This window comes from Lycium barbarum, chromosome 2 (genome assembly GCF_019175385.1).
Source record: "Lycium barbarum isolate Lr01 chromosome 2, ASM1917538v2, whole genome shotgun sequence".
Taxonomy (NCBI): domain Eukaryota; kingdom Viridiplantae; phylum Streptophyta; class Magnoliopsida; order Solanales; family Solanaceae; genus Lycium; species Lycium barbarum.
In genome coordinates, this window is record NC_083338.1 from 151,571,867 (window position 1) to 151,594,625 (window position 22,759).

The 22,759-nt window shown below is 36.0% G+C and overlaps 2 protein-coding genes across 2 annotated transcripts; both read right to left on the minus strand.

Annotated features, from left to right (window-relative positions):
• Window positions 1-1,363: 1,363 nt before the first annotated feature.
• LOC132628159 (uncharacterized) lies at window positions 1,364-4,317 on the minus strand. The gene is made up of 4 exons (XM_060343899.1): window positions 4,122-4,317; window positions 3,931-4,016; window positions 2,275-2,532; window positions 1,364-1,707 (listed from the first exon to the last, which is right to left on the minus strand). Exons 1-4 carry the CDS (start codon window positions 4,243-4,245, stop codon window positions 1,543-1,545), a joined length of 633 nt encoding a protein of 210 aa, XP_060199882.1. The 5' UTR covers window positions 4,246-4,317; the 3' UTR covers window positions 1,364-1,542.
• Window positions 4,318-20,749: 16,432 nt separating this feature from the next.
• On the minus strand, window positions 20,750-22,299 carry LOC132628161 (ornithine decarboxylase). Its single transcript, XM_060343901.1, has one exon. The coding sequence runs from the start codon at window positions 22,195-22,197 to the stop codon at window positions 20,920-20,922; it is 1,278 nt and encodes a 425-aa protein (XP_060199884.1). The 5' UTR covers window positions 22,198-22,299; the 3' UTR covers window positions 20,750-20,919.
• Window positions 22,300-22,759: the final 460 nt, after the last annotated feature.

Here is a 22,759-nt window from a genome sequence, read left to right on the forward strand (position 1 = left end):
ACTTAGAAGTAAAAAAATTACCTAACATTTTTATCTCTGCTGGAATTTGAATCCTGATTTCCAAGGTTTTTGCTCATTTCACTAATCGTTAGGCTATACTCAGGGTGCATATTTGAAGATATTATTTCCCCGTGCTTTACATGTAGATGTCTAGGTAACACACTCAATTCTCAGTCAGTAACATTCAGTCAATTGGTCTACAGCTACATAGCCATCTAGTGAAGCAAATCAAGGTGCCATCAAGGATATAAAAATAAAAAATAAAAAAGGCTAGGTGAATTCTACCATATGTTGAACCTTGATGACAGAGTTGCCAATGCTTGTGTTGGTGGAAAGCAACAAAATCGAAGTGCACTCAAGTTGGCCCCCTATATATATATATATATAGAGAGAGAGAGAGACACAGACACACATATATACATATAAAAGCACAACATGATCTAATCAGATTTCTGCAGACTCATCTTAAGGGACATAGCCCAAAACGATAGTCTACTGTAGTTAACGAAACTCGAGTCATCTGAATAATGTATATAGGAGTGAAGATTCCTACTAGAGGGTACTTGTTTAATCTCCTAATTTGACAAGCCTTCAACGAGAAAATAGTAGCGATGACAAATGAGGAAGGCTCTAGTCCAAGTTTCATAGGTTCTGAAGAACAGAGTAGGAGGAGAAACTAGAGGCAATGACACAGATCAAATCATAACATAGACAGAGGCAACTGCCACCTAATGGAATTTCGCTGTTGCAGAATCCTATGGCCACAATGAGAGGCAGAGATGAGAATGGCATATTCTCTCTACTCTACTCTCCAACATAAGATGAAATACAGTAAGATATCTCTATAACAACCATCCTCTATAACATTTCACTATAACAGCCAAAGTGAACCGACTTTCAAGTTATGTTATATTATATGCTCTCATAACAGCATTTCGCTAAGGCAGCCAAGAGGGGTAAGTAGGAAAAGCCACTGTCTAACCTTCAAATGAGTAGCCAGTAACACACTTCCTTCAATCAAAACCAATATCAAGCAAGGTTCCACTCTGGATAAGTAACTTATCCAAAAGATTCCCTAATATAACCAACTGGCTTGCATCCCCGCGTCACCATTCATGCTCCATCTTTTATTGAGCTAAGGAGTGTCAAAAGAGAAACTACAAATTCCAGTTCGAAAGATTGACCGCCCTTGAATCTGAGCTGCTTTAAATTCCAACCAAGTTACTACTCGATTTCTCAAGATCACAACAGGCATATCACACCCAGATGAAAAATAAACATAAACTCGGGTATCATAGTACAGTAAATACGAAAACGCTTTGCTTTGCTCATCCAAAGAAATCCCACAATAGAAATCAAACGATTCAAGAGAAACAAAGATAAGACATAGATGTGCATATTTCAATTTGTACAGATTCAATTATTAACTCACACATATAAACAGGGTATACTTGTTATTTACAACTCATGAAGAGAGAAATTTCCTAATAGAAGCAAGGGAATGTATAACACCCTAATCTTTACACATCCTTCTACCAGACCTTACAAAAGGGGAAAGACGTCGTCGTTGTCATCATCCATATCAAAATACTTGAAGCCAATATCATTGTCCGGATATGGATTGAAGTCTGTGCTCACGTAGCATTTCATCTCATGAAACAGGTTCAAATTATCCACAAGCTTGTGAAATATATTGCATCCACAACACTGCCAAAACAATAAACCAAATAAATTAGTTTATACGCCAAGCGTGAGGGAATGCTAGACGTTTTGTACGCCAACCAGGAAAAAGATCCCATTGTAGCAGCTAATCTCATGCATATGTATGGACATCTAGTTGATAAATTGCATAATATCATAAGTAGACCCCAGGAAAGTTATAAACAAATAGAGATCTTCGGTCTCATCCTCAATACTAAAATATACCATAAGACCAATAAGTTGATTCAAAATCTCGCTATCAATCTCTTGGCCTAAAAAAAGTAATCTTTCACAATAAAGTCGGTTGATTAGGGTAAAATTGTACCCCCTTTGATGCATACGGTTCAAAAAAGTGTCAGAGTCAATGTATAGATTCCAGTCCTCTTTCTTTTTTTCTAAAAGGTTCTTTCTTAGCTCTAACAAAAGGGCTTCTCTTCGATTTTTCAAGAAAGATGAGTAAGACTCCTCTTTTATATTTCGATTCCATTATAAAATTATAAGCTATAAGAAAGGGTCACTAATGTATTCTTTCATCAATAGATGTAACTTGTAATGTGCTTGTAAGTAAAGTACCTGGACAAAAACAGTGCCATCAGTATAAGCATGGGGATTGATGGCACGAGTAGTGCGTTGGCCACAAACGTTGCAAGTAAAGGCCACACGCATACGCCTTCGTGGAGATTTAGTAAAGAGAGACCAAGGGAAGGTGGAAATCTGGTCTGTATTGGATTCGGATTCCGAACCAGCAGGCACAGGTGGGCCCTCCATGCCTGAGCCAGTAGTCCAACCTCTTACATTAGCTGCACTAAGGACCAAACCCATAGCTGCATCCTGGTAAAAAGTCCCAGAAATACCCACTGATCAGAACCCCAAATTCACAACAATGTCACTAAAAACCAACAATTTCAACACATGGGCTGCTTCGACAAAAAATTACACTATATATAAGGTCAATCTTTTAAAAAAAAAATGTATATATAGTAGCTGTTGAATCCCCTTGACTTTTTCGTATGTTTGCTTCTTAAGTCAGACCTCTCTATAACAGCATCCGCATATAACAGCATCTCTCTATAATAGCCAAGTTTTTCCGGAAACGATTTTTCATGTTATATTTTACTTCTTTATAACAGCATTTTATGTATAACAGCAACAACCAACTTTTTAACGGTACGCTCTTTGTAAAATTACCCCCCATATAACAGCAATCTTCTTTTTTTTTTGGTAAATAATAATTAACCATCGACATAACATTAGAGTATCTATGATTACCAATAATAAGTATAGAGATTTTGAACAAATATTTGATCCTTTAATACACTATTTATGACAAAGAATATCATATTCCTTCGTTATACAAAATGTGATTAAGCTTAGAATTTGACAAATAAAACTGAAACATTAGATTTTATGCATCTTTTTGGCCTATAACAGCGAAATATTATTTAAATGACAATGTTGTTATAGGTGTGTATCAGCCATTCTATATATCAGCCAAAAAATCTAGGACCTAGTGATGCTTTTATAGAGAGGTTTGATTGTATTTTGAATCCCCTAGTGAAAAAAATTCTAAATCCACCGCTGAATTTAGACAAAGAAAGAAATCTATCTTGAGGATGATGATTCAAAAAGATCCAGCACAACCCACCAATTGGAATTCCAAAAATCACCACAACTTCGTCGAAACCCAACTATTAAATCAAAGAAAGAAAGGAACTTCAAGGGTGACGAATAAAAACTACCCTTAAACCCACTAATCACAACCCCAAAATTATATTTATATATATATAGTATTTTTGTGGAAACCCAACAATCAAATGATAAAAAGATTTCAACTTTTAAGTATGATCAATCAAAAATTACCTTAAATAAGTAGACCCACCAGTAAACCCAACAATTAAATAAAAAAAAATTAAAGGAACTTTAAGGTTGATGAATCAAAAAATACCTCTAGATAAGTAGACCCACAAATCAAAACCTCAATCATCACCATAATTTTGTGAAAACCCAACAATCAAATCAAATAAAGATATCAATTTTATATATGATCAATCAAAAATACCTTAAATAAGTCAAGTTACCAGTCACTACCCCAAATTCGTCAAAACCCAACAATTAAATCAAAGATGAATCAAAAAATATCAAATCAAAACCTCAAAATCACCCTATTAAATCAAAGAAAGAAATCAATTTTAAGTCTGATAAATAATTTTATTTTAAAAAAAAAAATACCTTGGAGAGAGTAGGATTGTTGAAAATGGGAACGATGCTGGTGCAATCATTAGCATCAGACTGAAGATCGGGCTCATTTCCATTATCTGAAGGAATCAATAGAAACAAAACCCAATAAAATTTGTGTTAGAAGCAACAAATGATCATAAGATTCAAACAAACAAACAAAAAGGACTGCGAAATAAGTATACTTTTGCGTGAAACGGAAAACTTGACAAATTTACGAGAAAGATGTTTGGATTTAGGAGAGAAAATGGAGAGAGAAGGGGATGAAGATACTATTGTAGTTGTGCCAGCAGAGGTCAGTGTTTCCATGGCTTTTCAGATTTTTATTTTATTGACTTTGTGTTTGCTGTTTTGTAAGTTGTAATAAGAAGATGAAACAACAAACATTATTATCTGGCTGCTGAATATATACTCTTGAGCCTTGGCTCGCCCACTTCTAAGTTAAAAAAAAACAGTGGCCAAGCTAGAATTTAGGGTTCAAAAATATAAAAAAGTAAAAAAATAAGAAAGTTGAGTTCAACATTTATTATTTATACTTAAAAAATAATTTTAATCTTATGTATATATGATAATTTTTTGTCGAAAGGGGTTCGGGTGAACCCCCTGGCCATCACTTGGCTCAGCCCCCGGTTAACAATATCTATTTTCAAAGAAATTGCATAGACCTCTCACGTCTCCTCATTGATTTAAAAAAAAAAAAAAAAATCCTTTGTGGTAAAAAATGATATACTCCCTTCGTTTTATGTTACAATTTATTTTTTGAAAGTCCAACTATTAAGGAGAATAAAAATTTGTATTTTGTTTATTTTCCAGTCTTATAAATTTCATTGCTTATTATTTTCTTAGCATTGTAAAGGCATAGTAGTAAAATTGCTCCAATCCACCTTAAGTGAGGTAGTTTTTTTTTTTTTAAAACCCTTTTTTGTTACAAATGCTCGAGCCGAAAGAGCCACTCCTTTGTTCATATTGACAAGATCAACAAGATTCTCTATGTCTGTAGTTTTATTATGTCAAAATTAAAAAGAAAATATCAAAATGAATACATTCAGGGGCATAAATATTCATCTAACTTTTATGGCACACCTTTTTCATACCGAGCATGAAAGACTTGAGGTTTTTGTAGTCCATTTAGAAGCACAAGGGTAGCATATGTTACAAACTAAAATTTAAGGGGAGATTTGTGCAATTCTCTGCCTTCTTCCTTTTAAAAATTTAATCCCAATGTTTCTTTTAAGAGAAAAAAAAAAAAATGAGCTTCAATTTCTCTTCTCTCTCTTTGTTGTTTGGCCAAAGAATGGCTGATGAATATGAGAATGCAAAAAAGCAGAAGAAAAAGTTATTCGAGTTAAGAATATCTTTCCAAGTTTTATGTTTTTAGGATAAGCATGTATTCATGAGTGCATTATTAGACACTTATAGGCGAAGTACACTGAACAATGAGCTAAGTATGGAGCAACTCGACCAATTGTCTGTTGAAACTTCCTTAATTATGTAGAATCAGCTTATCCCTAGGACAATTAAGAATAATAGCCTGTTTGGCTAAGTTTTTAAAAATAACTTATTTTAAAAAGTATTTTTGACTAAAAGCAGTTTATGTTTGGCCAATTAATTTTAAAAAGTAATTTTGAGCAGCAGTTAGTGTTTGATCAAACTTTTAAAAAGTGTTTCTAAGTGTATTTTTCTCAAAAGTACTTTTCAAAAAAGTGTTTTTGGGCAAAAGCTATTTTTTTTTTAGCTTCTGAAAAACCGCTTCTGCTACTCCCCAAAAGCACTTATTTTCTCCCAAAAGCTTGGCCAAACACCTCATTTTTTTTTAAATAAATACTTATTAAAAAAATAAATATTTTTGGGGAAAAAATAAGTAGCCAAACAAGCTATAAGGAGGATCTATTGCTTTTGATAGTTCTCTTGCTCAACAGTTGCTCATTATCGGGAGAACGTTAGTAGGAGAACATTTCAAACTCTCAGGTTTTGTATTATGAAAAAGTAATTTTGAAGTTGATTTCAAACTTTATAAACCTATAGATCCAATATCATCATATTCTCATGCACTAATAGAATTCTTGTACCTCGAAAATCCCATAAATTCCTGGGATATCTCACAAAGAAATCAAGGCATCAAATACTACATTTATCAAACACCCTGAAGTTCTTGAAGATCAAATACATCATAAGGAGGTCAACCTACGTTCGAGAAATATGACTAACGGCCCTCAAATCATGAAAGAAGAATCAAGAGAATAAAAAGATTTGTATCCGATAGGGGTGTACAAAGTAAACCGACAAACCGCACCAAACCGATAAACCGAATCAAACCGAGAAAAAAACCCGATTAGTGGTTTGGTTTGACTTGGTTTGGTGTTGAAAAAAAAAACCGACCATAATTGGTTTGGTTTTAGCTAAAAAAAGTCAAACCGAACCAAACCAACCCGACATTACATGTATTCAATTTTTAAAATATTTTATACATAAATATATTTATTTGTAATGTAATTTATAAATATTTCTTTTTTTTTTTTGTAATTTTTTATCTATTATCATATTGTTCAAGCTTGAAATTAGAATTTTGAATATGAATAGGTTTTATATTCTATGGATGTTATTAACTCATATAAAGTTCAAATCAAAACCAACTTAACACTAATATTAACAAAAGAAATTCAATTTACCACTAGGAATGACAATAATGTAGGATATATCTCCTTTAGTTTTGCATAATTGGTTTAGAGAGTGAAAATACATTACTTAAGTTTTTTTTTTTCTTGTCATGTAATTAATACTTATTAGCCATACTTATTTTAGGATGACTTAGTATTTTTAGATTATGGTCATTTTCTTTATGGCTTATTAATTAGCAATATTTATTTTAACCGATTTTATTATCTTTTGTTGAATATTTTAATACAATGTCATCACTCTTCTCACATTTTGTGTTATTTTCTTATGAAACACTTTAATTACATAGTTGTATCTTACTAGGACTAAAGAAATATTTGTGTTTACCCCGAAATTGGGAAACCAATTGAATTTGTACGCGGGTATAGGATATGTGCTTGGATCTTGATATATATATATATTTGATAGCGGAAAATAAGCGTGTGAGTATTTGCTAATAAAACGGCTAGTAACGGTGATTTGCTTAATTTGCTACGGACATGAACGTTTAGAAGCCATGTTGAATACTTAATGGAAGAAACACAACGTAAATGGAAACAAACGGCCTCGGCCGGATCAGATATTGAGAGAGAGATTGAATATATGAGCTCTTCTATTATAAATGTTCTTGGAAGGTAAAAGATGTCAACCCTTACAAAGGAGGGGATGTGCTCTATTTATAGTGTGACCTCCATGGGTCTCATATGATGTGAACTAATAAAATAATAGCAACAAGGACAGCTCTGCACGGATTTGGTGGGATTAGACTGACGGCGCCGTCTGACACACGCATAGTGGGTAGTTGACCAGGACAGGACGATACTAGCGCGTGACCCGCGTGCAACGGCCACACGGACCAACGGCTACTCGGACCAACGGCCACACGGACCAACGGCTACTCGGACCAACGGCCACACGGACCAACGGCTATACGGACCAACGGCCACGAATGCTCGGGTCACCGGGCTTGGTCGTTCCAATGACGAAGAAGGTAGATCAGTCGGTCCCCTCGCTCCACCGGTTTGCCTCGCATCCGGTTTTTATCGTATACAGATAGCCCCACACTTCCCGGATCTCCGATCTATCGGAGTAACGGGGAGTGGATAACTTCCGAAACCGGTGGCCCTGTCAGCTCGTCGTTACCTTCTTATTTCTTAGTTTTGAATGTTTGTCATTATTTTGGTCGTGATCGTTGGTCCGTTTTAGGACAGGTCGACTCATAGTCGTTAATTCACCGTGCCCGTGGAACTTATCCGATGCTTCATAAGTTCAGATGTCTCCGAATTACGATAGGCATTTTCTTCAGGGTCGGTATTTTTTCAACCTTGGCAAAGTTTTTGATGTAGCAGTCCCCGTTTTGGGGGAATTTGCTGAGCTTTGGCTTGGGTCATTGTGACCTTGTCGCCTTTATCGAATTTCGGGCACAATCCTCGATATAGAGTATGTGAGTGGGGCAGTGTCGGAATACGGCGGTTACCATCGGGGCGAAGTCCTTTTAACAGAAAGACACCTAAGATTTTGTTATACCAGCTTTTGGTAACTTTGCGTTTGCAAAATGCTTGTACATATGAGAATTTTAATTATTCCTTCCTTAGCCGTAGTAAATGAAAAATGGGACACGATTCATTATGATCGTTTGGTCCTTACATCGGAGGCTATGGCCGGTGGCCGGGCCTTAGTTTTGCCGTAGCAAATGTTGAATGGGACACGATTCATTATGATCGTTTGGTCCTTACATCGGAGGCTGTGGCCGGTGGCCGGGCCTTAGTTTTGCCGTAGCAAATGTTGAATGGGACACGATTCATTATAATCGTTTGGTCCTTACATCGGAGGCTGTGGCCGGTGGCCGGGCATTAGTTTTGTCGTAGCAAATGTTGAATGGGACACGATTCATTATGATCGTTTGGTCCTTACATCGGAGGCTATGGCCGGTGGCCGGGCCTTAGTTTTGCCGTAGCAAATGTTGAATGGGACACGATTCATTATGATCGTTTGGTCCTTATTTTTGTTAAGTAACACGTTGTACTTGTTGCCTCATTAAAAACCTTGTCGAAAAACCCATTTTGGGACAAAACCGTACTAAGGAAAAGAGTGCCACACGCGTTTTCAGACCTAGATCCTAACTTTATCCGGAACTTGACTTCCTGCAAAAAGAAAAAGGTTAAACATGAGGTGTCCATACCTTAGCAGTAATATACCTTCAAATGAGCCACGTTCCGGTTGTTGCACAATCGCTGCCCGTCCACGGATTCCAGCTGACACGATCCTTTGCCCGTTACCTCGGTTATCTTGTACGGTCTTTCCCAGTTCGGACCCAGTTTTCCTCCGTTGGGATTCTTGGTGCTCAAGGTATCTTTTCGAAGCACCAAGTCCCCAACTTAGAAATGTCAAAAATTGGCTCTCCGATTGTAGTACTTTTCCATTCTCTGCTTCTGAGTTGCAATGCGGACCAACGCGTTTTCGCGAAGTTCATCCGTGAGATCGAGTTTCATAGCCGTGGCCTCTTCGTTTGACTCCTCGGTGGTATACCTGAACCGGGGACTCGGTCCGTTTATCACCCCCGCCCGGAGAAATGACTCGGGCCATCCCTTGATTTTTCCGACCTGAAGCTTGGTTTTCGAGAGTATGGCCGATACCTTTCCCTCGATGGTCCGGCCTCCGGTTCGTCATTCTTTCGTGATCTCTCCGAGCTTTTGTTCATTTTTACGAGCCCCGAGGGAAGCTCGAGTTGGTCATCCTCTATCTGAATTTTTGACTCGTATCGGTTATGGACATCCGCCCAGGTCACAGCCTCGTATTCCAGCAAGCTTTCCTTTAATTTGAATGAAGCCGTCGAGCTCTGAAAATTGAGCCCCTTTGTGAAAGTTTGTGCGGCCCATTCCTCCGGAACCGGGGGGAGCTCCATTTGTTCCCTTTGGAACCGGTTGACAAATTCACACAATAGCTCCTTGTCTCTTTGGGCTATACGGAAAATATCCGTCTTTCGAGTCTGCACCTTTTTGGCTCCGGCGTGTGCTTTCATGAAGGCATCGGCGAGCATTTCGAAAGAAGTGATTGAATGTTCCGGCAGATGATCGTACCAAGTCAATGCTCCTTTTGACAGAGTTTCCCCGAACTTTTTCAGCAACACGGATTCGATTTCATCATCTTCCATATCATTGTCTTTTATAGCACAGGCGTATGAGGTCACGTGTTCGTGAGGGTCCGTTGTGCCGTCATATTTTTGGATATCCGGCATTTTGAACCTCTTCGGGATCAATTTCGGAGCTGCACTCAGAGGAAAAGGCCTTTGGATGTACCTCTTTGAATCCGGCCCTTTCAAGATAGGCGGAGCCCCCGGGATTTGATCCACCCGAGAGTTGTATGTCTCCACCCTTTTTTCGGTCGAGTCCACCCGCTTTGCCAACGTTTCGAGCATTCTCAGAACCTCGGTGGATGGACCAGCTCCGGAGCCATTGCTTTCAACCATCCGTGCCTCATCTCTTCTGGGTTCAGCAACACTCTTCGCCTTTTCCGGGGTCGTTTTATCTCCTCCGTTCTGCAGCTGGGCTATTGCGATTCCCTGTTCGGCAATCGCCGCTCTCTGTTCCTGCAACATTTCAAAAATTTAACGCAAGTCAATATTATCATTCGGGGTATCCGGTTCTTTCCGAACTCGTGTCCCGGACAAAGTAATTGAATTGTTAGTATTTAAAGGGTCAGTGGGGTTTGGCAATCCTCGTGGCCCGCTGCCTTCATTTTCGGCCACGATCTCGTTGTTGTTGACGTGACCAGATTGCCCACTGTTAGCCATTTGGTCCGTTTTTTCAGAGACGGACAACAGATGTTTCTGATTTTGATGGGTAGGATAGAGATCAAAATCAAAGACCACTATTATCCTAGCCCCACGGTGGGCGCCAAACTGTTTACCCCAAAATTGGGAAACCAATTGAATTTGTACGCGGGTATAAGATATGTGCTTGGATCTTAATATATATATTTGATAGCGGAAAATAAGCGTGTGAGTATTTGGTAATAAAACGGCTAGTAACGGTGATTTGCTTAATTTGCTACGGACATGAACGTTTAGAAGCCATGTTGAATACTTAATAGAAGAAACACAACGTAAATGGAAACAAACGGCCTCGGCCGGATCAGATATTGAGAGAGAGATTGAATATATGAGCTCTTCTATTATAAATGTTCTTGGAAGGTAAAAGATGCCAACCCTTATAAAGGAGGGGATGTGCTCTATTTATAGTGTGACCTCCATGGGTCTCATATGATGTGAACTAATAAAATAATAGCAACAAGGACAGCTCTACACGGATTTGGTGGGATTAGACTGACGGCGCCGTCTGACACACGCATGGTGGGTAGTTGACCAGGACAGGACGTTACTGGCGCGTGACCCGCGTGCAACGGCCACACGGACCAACGGCTACTCGGACCAACGGCCACACGGACCAACGGCTACTCGGACCAACGGCCACGAATGCTCGGGTCACCGGGCTTGGTCGTTCCAATGACGAAGAAGGTAGATCAGTCGGTCCCCTCGCTCCACCGGTTTGCCTCGCATCCGGTTTTTACTGTATACAATTTGAAGTAAAAGTTATATATTTTGTATCAAGACTATTCCGAAAACAACCTGAATAACCCGAGAAAACCCGAGGTTGAAAAATCTAAATTTTATTGGTTTGGTTTGGTATATAAATTTAAAAACCCGACGCAATTAGTTTGGTTTGGTGTTTAAGAAATCCGAACCAACCCGGTCCATGTATACCCCTAGTACCCGATATGCATCAATAAAATATCTCTTTCAACAATAAAAAAAATAGAATTTTTGTGAAGACCTAAAAATCAAAATAAATGAAACTAGAGATTTTAAAAAAGCATGCAACTATTCATTTAGTATAGAAAGACACTAGTATCTCTTTTTAAGGGGAAATTTAAGCGGCTTGTCACGCTCTAAGAGTTATAAACATAATTAGCGCAAGTCTTAAAGTGTAACAAAAAATTTCACCCCCAGCTCTGCTTTAAAAATCAAACTCCTCTCTCAACTTTGAACAATAATTATTCTAACCCTTTTATCCTAATTGACTTTTTAAAATTCCTATTTTACCCTTACATTATCAAATTATCTTTTTTACTTTACTGTGGCGTTTTGCACCCTTAATGTGTACTCTATTTTGTAATTTGCACCCTATCCTATTATTTTTATGATTTAAACCCTAATCTCTTTATTTCTTTACAAAACAATAAAACCACTCTCTTTATAAATTTCCATGAGGGCAAAATAGGAATATAAATAATATATCTCGTTCTCTTAAAATATATTTATTTTTATGTAAGAGGTCAACTGATTAAAACTCCTCTCGCCATCAATATACCCTTATATCGTGAGTGAAATTAAATTAAGTTCTCCAAAGTAAACATCATCAAAGAAATCAGTCGTTCATATTTTACCACTATATTTACGAATTAGTTCAATATTGATAAGTTGAACTAGGACCAATTGTGCTAATTGGATCTAGAGAATCGGATACTGCAGTATTATCATTTTCTCCAATTTTTAGTTCAACTGGAGGCATTAAAAGTTGTGTCCTATAAGAAAAATTGAAAGTCAAGGTTTCTTTTACCCAAGATAATGGTGAGCAAGCCTGCGAAAAAAATACTAGAATGCTTAATAAAAATTAGATCTAACTAGCCAAAATCCATTTCTTCTCTTTTATCCATTGCTAATTTTTCTGGGACAGTTAACACTAGAAAAGAGTATGAATCTCTTGTGCTATACAAGAAGAGCCTAAAGAATTTTAATTAGTTTTATATTACATTTGAATTGTTCAATAAAAATGTTGGTGTTATCTTTTCTGAAAAATCAAATTGGAAATAATTTCACATACACATATTGAAAGACTAGTGGACAATTCTAAGCAAATTCCATTTCTGAGTTAGAGGAATGTTTTAGTCGCCTTCTTTGATGATGTTTACTTTGGAGAATTTAACTTAATTTCACTCACGTAAGGATAGATTATGGCGCAAAGAGTTTCAATTCATCTGGCAGGCCTCTTTTCAATTCATCTGGCAGGCCTCCTGAAAACTTTATAAATAGAGTGGTTTTATTGCAAGAAATAAAGAGATTAGGATTTAAATCATAAAAAAATAATAGGATAGGGTGCAAATTACAAAATAGAGTACACATTAAGAGTGCAAAACGCCACGGACTCTCTTTAGAGTCGTGATTTTTTTATCTCTTTAATCTATGTAACAAATTTCCTATAAAAAATAAATATTACTTTCGAGACGAAAAAAGAAAAGTGAGAAATACTAGTTGAATATATAACTTAATGTCGTTTTGTGATGAAATAAATGAGAAGAAAAGAATTTTTTTTTATTAATAATAATCAAAACTCTGATATCTATTTATACAAGTACATATAACGGGTAATAATAACTTTATAAATATCTTCAATGCTGGTAATACAAAATAATTAATAAAAATATAGGTATATTCTATAACAAATTCCTAAAAGATTATCTTTTTATATTATAAATGAATTTTAAATTATAATTCAAAATATTCCATTAATGACAATCAAAATTCGTTTATATATTGACAATAGAGAATGAGAGAGAAGTGAAACTTAAATATACATATACATATATATGTAAAAATAAGAGGTAATATGTGAGTGTGTGTATTAAAATAACAATCATAAAAAGTAACATTAGATTTTGTGATAAATTCATAAAGGATTATTCTACTTATAATATGAATTTAAATAAGAATTGATAAATACCTAGGTTAAAAAAATAAATTTTATATAACATAAAAAAGGTATTACATAGATGGAGAATTGAAAATGTTAAGGGTAAAATAGACGTTGCATAGGATAAAGGGGGGAGAATGTCTATTGTTTATAGTTGAGGAGAGGTTTGATATTTAAAGCAAAGTTGGGGAGTGAAAATGATTTTCATTCGAACAAAAATAGCAACTTTTATTACTTTTGGGTATATTTATTTTCCGTCATTTACCCCACTAACACGGAGAATTACTAAATGTAAAATGTATTCCATTAAATCAGGGATCCACAATTATTCTCTTACCGTGTATTTTTATAGTAATATAAATATAATATGTGGCAAAGTCAAATTACTATTATATTTTCTTCACTAATGAAGGAATTTGTTTAATGATCATTGTTTTCAGATTGGTTTTATATGTTATACCGTGTATATGTTTGGTATACCGTGTATATATATGGTATAAATATTTTTGTGAAAATACCATGCATATTTTTGGTATTAATATATTTTTTGTGAAAATACCATGTATATTTATGATATAAGTATATCTTTGTAAAAATACCAATTATATTTCTGTAGTATATGTTACATATAAATATATATGTTTATAATTTTATTTTTTTCTGTACCTTTAAGAAAAGGATGAAAAAAATTTGAATGATTTGTTTCAGTTATGGAAGACTAATATTCTATCCAAAAGAATAGTAAAAGGTTTGGTTTGGGATTGATCCTCGTTAGCTTAATTCTAGGGATTTCTTTTCGAAGTTGTTAATATTTACTTGTTATGCCATGAAAATTATGGGTGGGCGTTCGGCTTTTCGGTTCGGTTTTTTCAAATTTCGATTCAGTTTTTCAGTTTTTTGAAAGTGGAAACCGAACACCAAACCGAATTAGTTTAATTCGATTCGTTTTTTTTTTTTTTTAAGTTTGGTTTGGTTTTTCTAATTTGATTTTTTCGGTATGGGCCTAGTTAATGGGCTGTTTGTCTGCTTGTAAAATGACCTCCTTTTTTTAATTAAAAATAGGTTACTTAATGTTTTTAAATTTAAAAAAAAAACTATTTTAAGCTGTGTTCCAAAGTTTAATTCAAATGAGCTTCATTCACTTCTCATTTTCATTCTTGTGTAACGTGATATTTGCACAGGCTTACAGTTTGTGGTTTGTAATCTTATTGCACCACGAGTTAATACTACCATTTTTGAACAATTCAAAAAGAAAACAAATAATTTCAACTATATAAAAAAAAAAAAAAAAATAAACAAAGCTAACTAATGGGCTTCTTTTTATTCTACTTTCATTTCATTGTTTATGGGGCAATTCGCGGAATTGCCCTTCTTTTGGGGTGATCTTTAAATTTTGCCCCTCATATTTGAAATCTTTAAATTTTGCCCTTCGGCTAAACTCCATGGGTTCCAGGTTCGAACCCCCACACAGTCAAAATTTAAAAAAAAAATCGCAAGGCAGAGTTTAAATTTCGCTATGCCCCCATCGGCATACACTTGTGAAGGAATTACCAAAGTTATGCCGGACCCGGCATACTTATGCCAAGTCTGCCCATAAGGCATAAGTATGTCGGGTCCGACATAACTTTGGTAATTCCTTCACAAGTTTATGCCGGGTCCGGCATAAAAGTTTGCCCATTAAAAGTATGCCCCCACCGGCATAAACTTGTTAAGGAATTACCAAACTTATGCCGAACCCGGCATACTTATGCCTTATGGGCAGACTTGGTATAAGTATGTCGGGTCCGGCATAACTTTGGTAATTCCTTCACAAGTTTATGCCGGTGGGGGCATACTTTTAATGGACAAACTTTTATAGTATGCCACATAAGGCGGAATTTTTCCTTAAGGCATAACTAAAAGTTTTCCTTATAAGGCAAAATCTATACCTTAAGAAAAAGCTCTGCCTTATGGGGCATACTTTTGATTATGCCTTAATTAAAAGTCTGCCCCATAAGGCATAGTTTCTTAAGGAAAAGTTTTGCCCCATAAGACATAACTAAACTATGCCTTGAGGAAAAGTTATGCCCCCTCCGGCATAACTTTAGTTTTTCCTTAAGAATTTTATGCTGGATCCGGCATACACTCCCCCCAGCCCTGCCTTGCGAAATTATTTTTTTATTTTATGCCTAAGCGGGGGTTCGAACCCAGAACCTCAGGTATCCAAGCGAAGGGCAAAATTTAAAGACCACCCCAAAAGAAGGGCAATCCGTGCAAAAAAATGTTGTTTATGACAGATTGACAGCACAATTTTTTTCATTCCGCAACCTCATAGCCATATTCAAACTTGGGAAAATGACAAAAATAAAAATAAATATATATATATATATTCCAACTTGCAAGATGATGAAAACAGTTGTGATCCTATTCAGTTGTACTCATATTGCAAAAGTCCGGTTAAATCGAAATACCGAAAAACCGTAACACCATAATTGAACACCGAACTTTTAGAAAGAAAAAAAAAAAAGAACCATAACCGAACTGAAGAACCTAATTAATTCAATTCGGTCAGATTTTTCGATTTTTGATATTTATGCCACCCCAGATGAAAACTAACTAATGTTGCTAGGATGTGGAATTATTTTTTAACAGCTGTCTAGTTATGTTTTTTTCCCCTTTTTAATTCTTGAAGAAAATTTCTAGATTTTGGGCCCAAGCCTACAAAGAACTGGACTTCAATAGAAAGTCCAATTAGAACTGGACTTTAGTAGAAAGCCAACACAGAACTGGACTTCAATAAAAGGCTTGGACGGATAATGGGCCAGACTGTACTTCAATAAAAGGCTTGGACCAGTAATGGGCCAGACTGGACTTCAACTCTAAGCTCATTGTTAAAAATGAACTAGTATGAGATTCTGCTGGTAACCTTTTCCAAATGATCTTTCTCTTTTAAATGTTGCAAGTGTAGCTCAAATTGGACTAAAAATTCATATCTGATCATTACTGTCATTCATATTGTATTCATAAATATTATACCAGAAAAAATACTTCAGATTGTTCATAAAATCCAACTAATTTCATACTAAAATTAAATTGATTGATTAAAGGATTTTTTATTGAATCCAGAGATAATTTGAATTCCATTAAAATAATGAATCACTAACTGATTAATATAGTGAGCATTGGAATGTAGGTTCAAGATCCAAGTAGTACTATTGCTAGACCCTTTAGATTGTTCTTGAAAAATGACCTGGTCTGACCCATTTCTCGAAAGAAATTATTAGCTTACAATGTCATGTAACCGAATCTTGAATATAATTAAGTCCCAATCATGAGATCAAGAACCAAATCTCAGCTTAAGAATTGGAAAATCAAGTTACTCATTTCAAGTATTTAATAATTTTATCTTAACTTTGTTGTGCTTGCATCTAAAAACTATCTACCCCTTATAAAGTTTTTAGATGCAAACACGACAACGTTACCATTTTGAAGTTTGAAATCAACTTCAAAATAATTATTTTTTTACATGCAAGCACGACAACGTTAAGATAAAATTATTAAATACTTGAAATGAGTAACTTGATTTTCCAAATCTTTGGCATTACATACACTTCAGGCTAATTACAAATGATAGCAACTTGACAGTTCACTTACCCCTTTTTATTTAATTCACAAAGAGAGAGAACAATCATTCCCTGCCAAATTTTTATATTTAATTTAATCTTTCTCTAGTGTGTATTCTTCTCATTGGGATAAATCTCGATTTTCAAAGACTCCGATGATGTATTATGAGAAAATGCTTAATTATATACCTACTAGTTGTTGTTGAATGAAGTTATGAAGCCATAGAGCTAGCAACCGGTTCGGTGAATTTCAGTAATTTTGACTTAAATTTTGGATTTGTATTAATAAAATTCATTCAATATGCATAAATGATTATAAATAAAAAGAATTATGGTCTAAAATTCATAAATAAAAAATCATGGTTCCACCTCTAGTTATATGTAATAATAGAAAATATTTTGATGAAATATAAGGGGTAAAGAATATACTATACATGATATCACCAAGTCAATTCATGATTCACCATATTCAACGGAACAAAAGAAATTGTTATTTTCTCCGTCCAAATTTATGTGACACTTTTCGCTTTTCGAGAATCAATATCTTAAAATATCAGTCAAAATGAATGCAGTTTGAATCTCGAGAAGCGAAGAGTATTCAAGGAACAGAGGAAGTACTAGTTTTAAAAGGATTACTATTGATGATGAAAGAAAACCACATCTTTGGTTTTCCACTTACGTAATTCACATGATCAGAAGGTGGCAAATATTACATTCAGGTTTCTCTTTAAGTGTATTCCTATCAGAGTTTCAAAACGACATAATTCATCACTCATAGTTTATTTGATACCTTTTTATTTTATTTTTTATCATTAACTGATTTGACCATTTCAAAGCTAAATTGAGTTAAATAAATTATAATTAAAAGCTAATTCATATATTTGGAGACTCATTAAAAGTATGGTAAATTATTTTGTAAATATACCTGTATACGGTAAAAACCGGATGTGAGCCAAACCGGTGAAACGGGAACCGGAGGAAGGAACAATGATGCGCCCGAGGCTACTCGCCCTTGACCGAAACAGTGTCTGGGCCGAAGCTAAGCAAGGGCACCGATTGATCTGCCCTCTGCATCGTTGAAACGGCCAAGCCCGAGGACTCAGGCTTTCATGGTCGTTGGTCCGCATGACCGTTAGCCCGAGTGACCGTTTGTCCGTGTGGCCGTTGCAGACGGGTCACGCGCCAGTAACGTCCAGTCATGGTCAACTACCTACCATGCGTGTGTCAGACGGCGCCGTCAGTCTAATCCCACCAAATCCGTGCAGAGCAGTCCTTTTTATTATTATTATTTTATTAACTCATATTGTATGAGAACCATGGGAGTGCCACTATAAATAGGGCATGTCCCCTTCCTTTAAGGGGGTTGGCTTCTTCATTTTCCAAGAACACTTGTAATAGAAGAATATATATGCAATCTCTCTCTCAATATCTGATCCGGCCAAGGCCGTTTGTTTCCATTTACGTTGTGTTTCTTCCATTAAGTATTCAACATGGCTTCTAAACGTTCATGTCCGTAGCAAATTAAGCAAATCACCGTTACTAGCCGTTTTATTACCAAATACTCACACGCTTATTTTCCGCTATCAAATATATATATCAAGATCCAAGCACATATCCTATACCCGCGTACAAATTCAATTGGTTTCCCAATTTCGGGGTAAACAATACCATTTTGGTGATGAATGAATTTTTGCTAATTACCAAAAACAAAAAATGTTACAGCCTTCGTTCTTTTACATTGCCTTTTGAATTTCTGATGCACATATTAAGAAAATCACATAATATTTTTAATTACTATTAGCTATGTCTTTTTGAAATGGTAAAGGTGGAACTAGAAAGAATGAAAACCTTTTCTGATCTTTTTAAAAGCGATGGATATTTAATTTGTGGTTGTTGTAAAAATGACAGATATTATGAGAATATGAATTTTAAATTTAGACGCAAGTGGCATAGATAGCCTGTAAAGAGAAGTGTCACGTTATTGTTGGATTCGTCGTCATTGGCTAGTCCTTCCAATAAACTAGGAGGGAATCTCACCCTAGCTCCCACAGTTTTGTCTGCTAGCATTATTAGTAGTATATACTGTATTTAAAAAATATAATACAATTGCTATTTCATTCGATAATTATTAGAAAAGAATGTCATTTTAAGAAATAATTATACGTAGCTTTTGAATTTATTTTGACAGAAAGAACAAAGGGAATGTAGTGAAAATTACGACAAGTATGTCTTAACAGATGCATTATGCCGGGTAATATGATTTGGGTTTTTGGACTATTTTCGAAGCATGAAAACTGGATGAATTGGTAAAGTGGGTGATAAAAATAATTTGTAGGCCATGGCTCCAATTCTTTTCAGAATCACAAAAGAATCAATGTATCTGAGGTTCAACTTGTCCTTTTTATTGATCACATAACTCCTATCATAGGAGAATCATCAAGAACACTGATATGTCATCCATAAATCGTAAATTGATAACCCGCATGTCTGAATAGGACTTTTGCCTGCTCTGTGTTGTTCTAAATCGTTCCTGGATCAATTTGCCCATGTCCGAGACTTATATCAATTCTGGAACCAAAAGTTTCATTTCACCGACTTCAAACCGTGTGAGGCACGTGTGATAGAGGTGTGTCGTCCAGCCCAAAGCACTAGGCCTACTCGCGCAGAAGAAAAAAAAAATGCTTATAAGTATAATTGCATACGGGAAAAACCGGGTCAATGTATGACCGGTGAGTCCGGAGCCGGCGGTAAGTCCAAATGAGCACGAGCATGTTCGGTCTTTTCTTCACACCGGGATATCGTACCGGACGCAGCTGACCCGACACAAGAAAAGCGTGTCCGTTTATCCGGGTACGCGGATCCAAACTCAACGTGTTCGTTGGTCCGGGTACGCCGATTAAAACTCAACGTGTCCGTTGGTCCGGTTAACCGGTTGCGATGTTGCCACGCATCAGGAAACCATTCTGGCATTTTGTACTGACGACCGTACGGGTGTCAGACCGTACAGTCCTACCTTATCTTTTTTAGGGTTTCTTTATTCTTAAGGGTTTTTGTGTTGCATTAAAGGCTCATAAGGCATACCTATAAATAGATGACATTCTCCCTCTTTTGGGGTTAGCTTTTTTCAGATGTCAACATTCTAATAGCCAAATATATCAAAGCTCTCTCTCTCTCTGATATTGGTCCGGATTTGTGTGTTCTTCTTTAGCTCTATTTACTCATCATATATTTGCATATTACTTAACATATATATTTAGTGTAAATCACCAATCTCAATACATTACTCGCAGCAATCACATATATATTATATATATATTGCAACAAATCCATATCAACCAAAATAGATTAAAATTCATCCACATATCTTATATCTCACTTACAAATTTAATTGTTATCAAAATCCGAGATAAACAATAACTAGTTTCATTGTGCGATTTTTGATAATTCTTCGATATCTTGGGAGTTGTGGAGTTTCATTTTGAGTAAGGATATCATCTACAAGTTTGGAGAGTGTGATGGACTTTGAGGTTAAGATTCACCATTTGACACATGAAATTTCATATATAAAATTAAGATATTTTGACACGAAACCTAAAGTAGTAATTTGATGATTGAATATATTAGTTTAAGTATATACACCAAAGACAAATGATTATTATAAGGACAATTTTTCTCTTAATTGCACAAGAGTATAAATAAACCACTTGCATCCAAGCTTTGGAGTTAGCCATATTCCTTTCACAAGTTAATCACTAACTTTACATACTCCTTATTATGTTAATTAAACTACTTTGCACTTTATGGGGATTGTTAATTACAATCTTATTGGCAAATCCTTGCTTTTCTTATAAGACACAAGAGTACTACAAGCTGATTGGGGAATAAATTAACCAAATACAACAAAATTAAAAAAAACCAGAACATAAAAAGATTACAACCCCAATTGCTAATTATTTCCTAATTGGTGGTTGAAAACATCAGCTTGGATAAGCATAAGCAAGGTGAGTAGCAATTGCAGATGTATTAAATCCATTGAAATTAGACCCAGCAGCCTTAGTATAAGCACCCATATTAGGAAAAACCAACCAATCATTAACCTGCAGTTCCGGTAACTGGTAATCCCTTAACACAGTATCAAGTGCATCACATGTGGGACCAAACACAGTTGACGGAAACGTTTTAGACCCGCCACAGTTAGGGTTGTTACGATTCGACATGCACGCTAATGGAGTTGCCGTTACCGTTGCGTGGTCGTAAAGTACACAGTTCATTGAACCGTACAACCCGTCGTTAATCCAATATTCTCTTAGTTCTCTCCTCACTCTTTTTCCAATAATAGTCGTCGCTAAAGTGAAAGCCGTTTCCGCGAAAAACCGGCCCGGTTCAGCAATAATTGTTAACTCTGGTTCTTCATTAAAGTGCTGAGATAAAGCCGATCTGACAGCGGTTGCTGCGGTTGTGAATTGGTGACCAGATGTAAAACCGCCGCCAATGTCTAAAACCGTCATTTTCGACATACCAAATTCAGCGGCCGTTGCGAAAACTTTCTTGGCAGCGGCTATGGCGCCTAAATAGGCGTTTGAATCGGCATCTCCGCTTCCAATATGGAAAGAGACGCCAGAGACGGTGAGCCGGGCCGCGTGGGCGGCCCGGAGCAACGGCTCGACTTCTTCGGGCAATGCTCCGTATTTCGGGCCCATTGGACAACGAGCGTTGCCGTCGTCCATGGGTTTAATACGGAGCAAAAGCTCGGATTTCGGGTGATGCTTTCGGATCTTATAAATCTCGTCTTCAGAATCATAAGTCGTGAGATTGACGCCAACTTTCGCTGCGAAAATGATATCGGATTCGGGTTTACACGGGTTAGCGAAAACGATCCGGTCCGGTGAAATACCGAGGGATAACACGTACTCAATTTCAGCGCGGCTAGCACAATCAAAGTTCGAGCCCAAAGCAGACAACATGGAGAGGAAAGAAGGTTCAGGGTTACACTTGACAGCATAAAATGGACGGATATTTGGTAAAGCGGAATTCCATTGCTCCATAAGGGAAACAACTTCACCCAAATCTAACACGTAAAAAGGTTGTTTTTCTTCTTGTAATTTTTGGGTTATGATTGAAACCATGAAATCTTGGAGGGCCTCTTTTGACATAGGGACAATTTTTCCGGTGCCGTTCTCCGCCACTGACGGTGGAGTTCCGCCGAGAATGGCCGCCGGGTTTAACCCGGAAACAATGACTGTTTGGCCGGCCATCCAAAGGAGGAATCAAAGGGAAACTAAAGAAATTAGGGATTCAAATATATGTGAATATTGAGTGTTTCTTTGTTCCCTTTGAGACGGGAGACCTCAATAGATGTTAAAGCATAATATATAGAGGGAAAAAAGAGAGAAAACTCGTGTAATCTACTTCTTTATTTTTTATTGTATTTCTTATTTTTAGACGAATGCTGGCTGTTGAAAGGGTGTCTGGTCAACGAAAAAATTTAATTAATCACCATTTATGATAATCAGAAGGGGTGTACTTTATGGTAGGTAGATGCTAATCAAATCTATAATACTAGCCCCATATCTTAAGGTTTGTATTTTATAAATAATTTTTAAAAATTTCTTATTGTCATGAAATGAAAGTTATTCGTTAATGTGAAAAATAAAATTAGTAAGAAGGTGGGAGAAAATTAATATTTTGATTCTAGATTTTTTTTCTTTTAAATTGTTTAATATGTTATATGTATACTGACAAGTTAATATCTATCTCAATTAATTAACTGTTCAGATCCAAACATAAGAACCATTGTGTTGTTTATATTGAATTTTT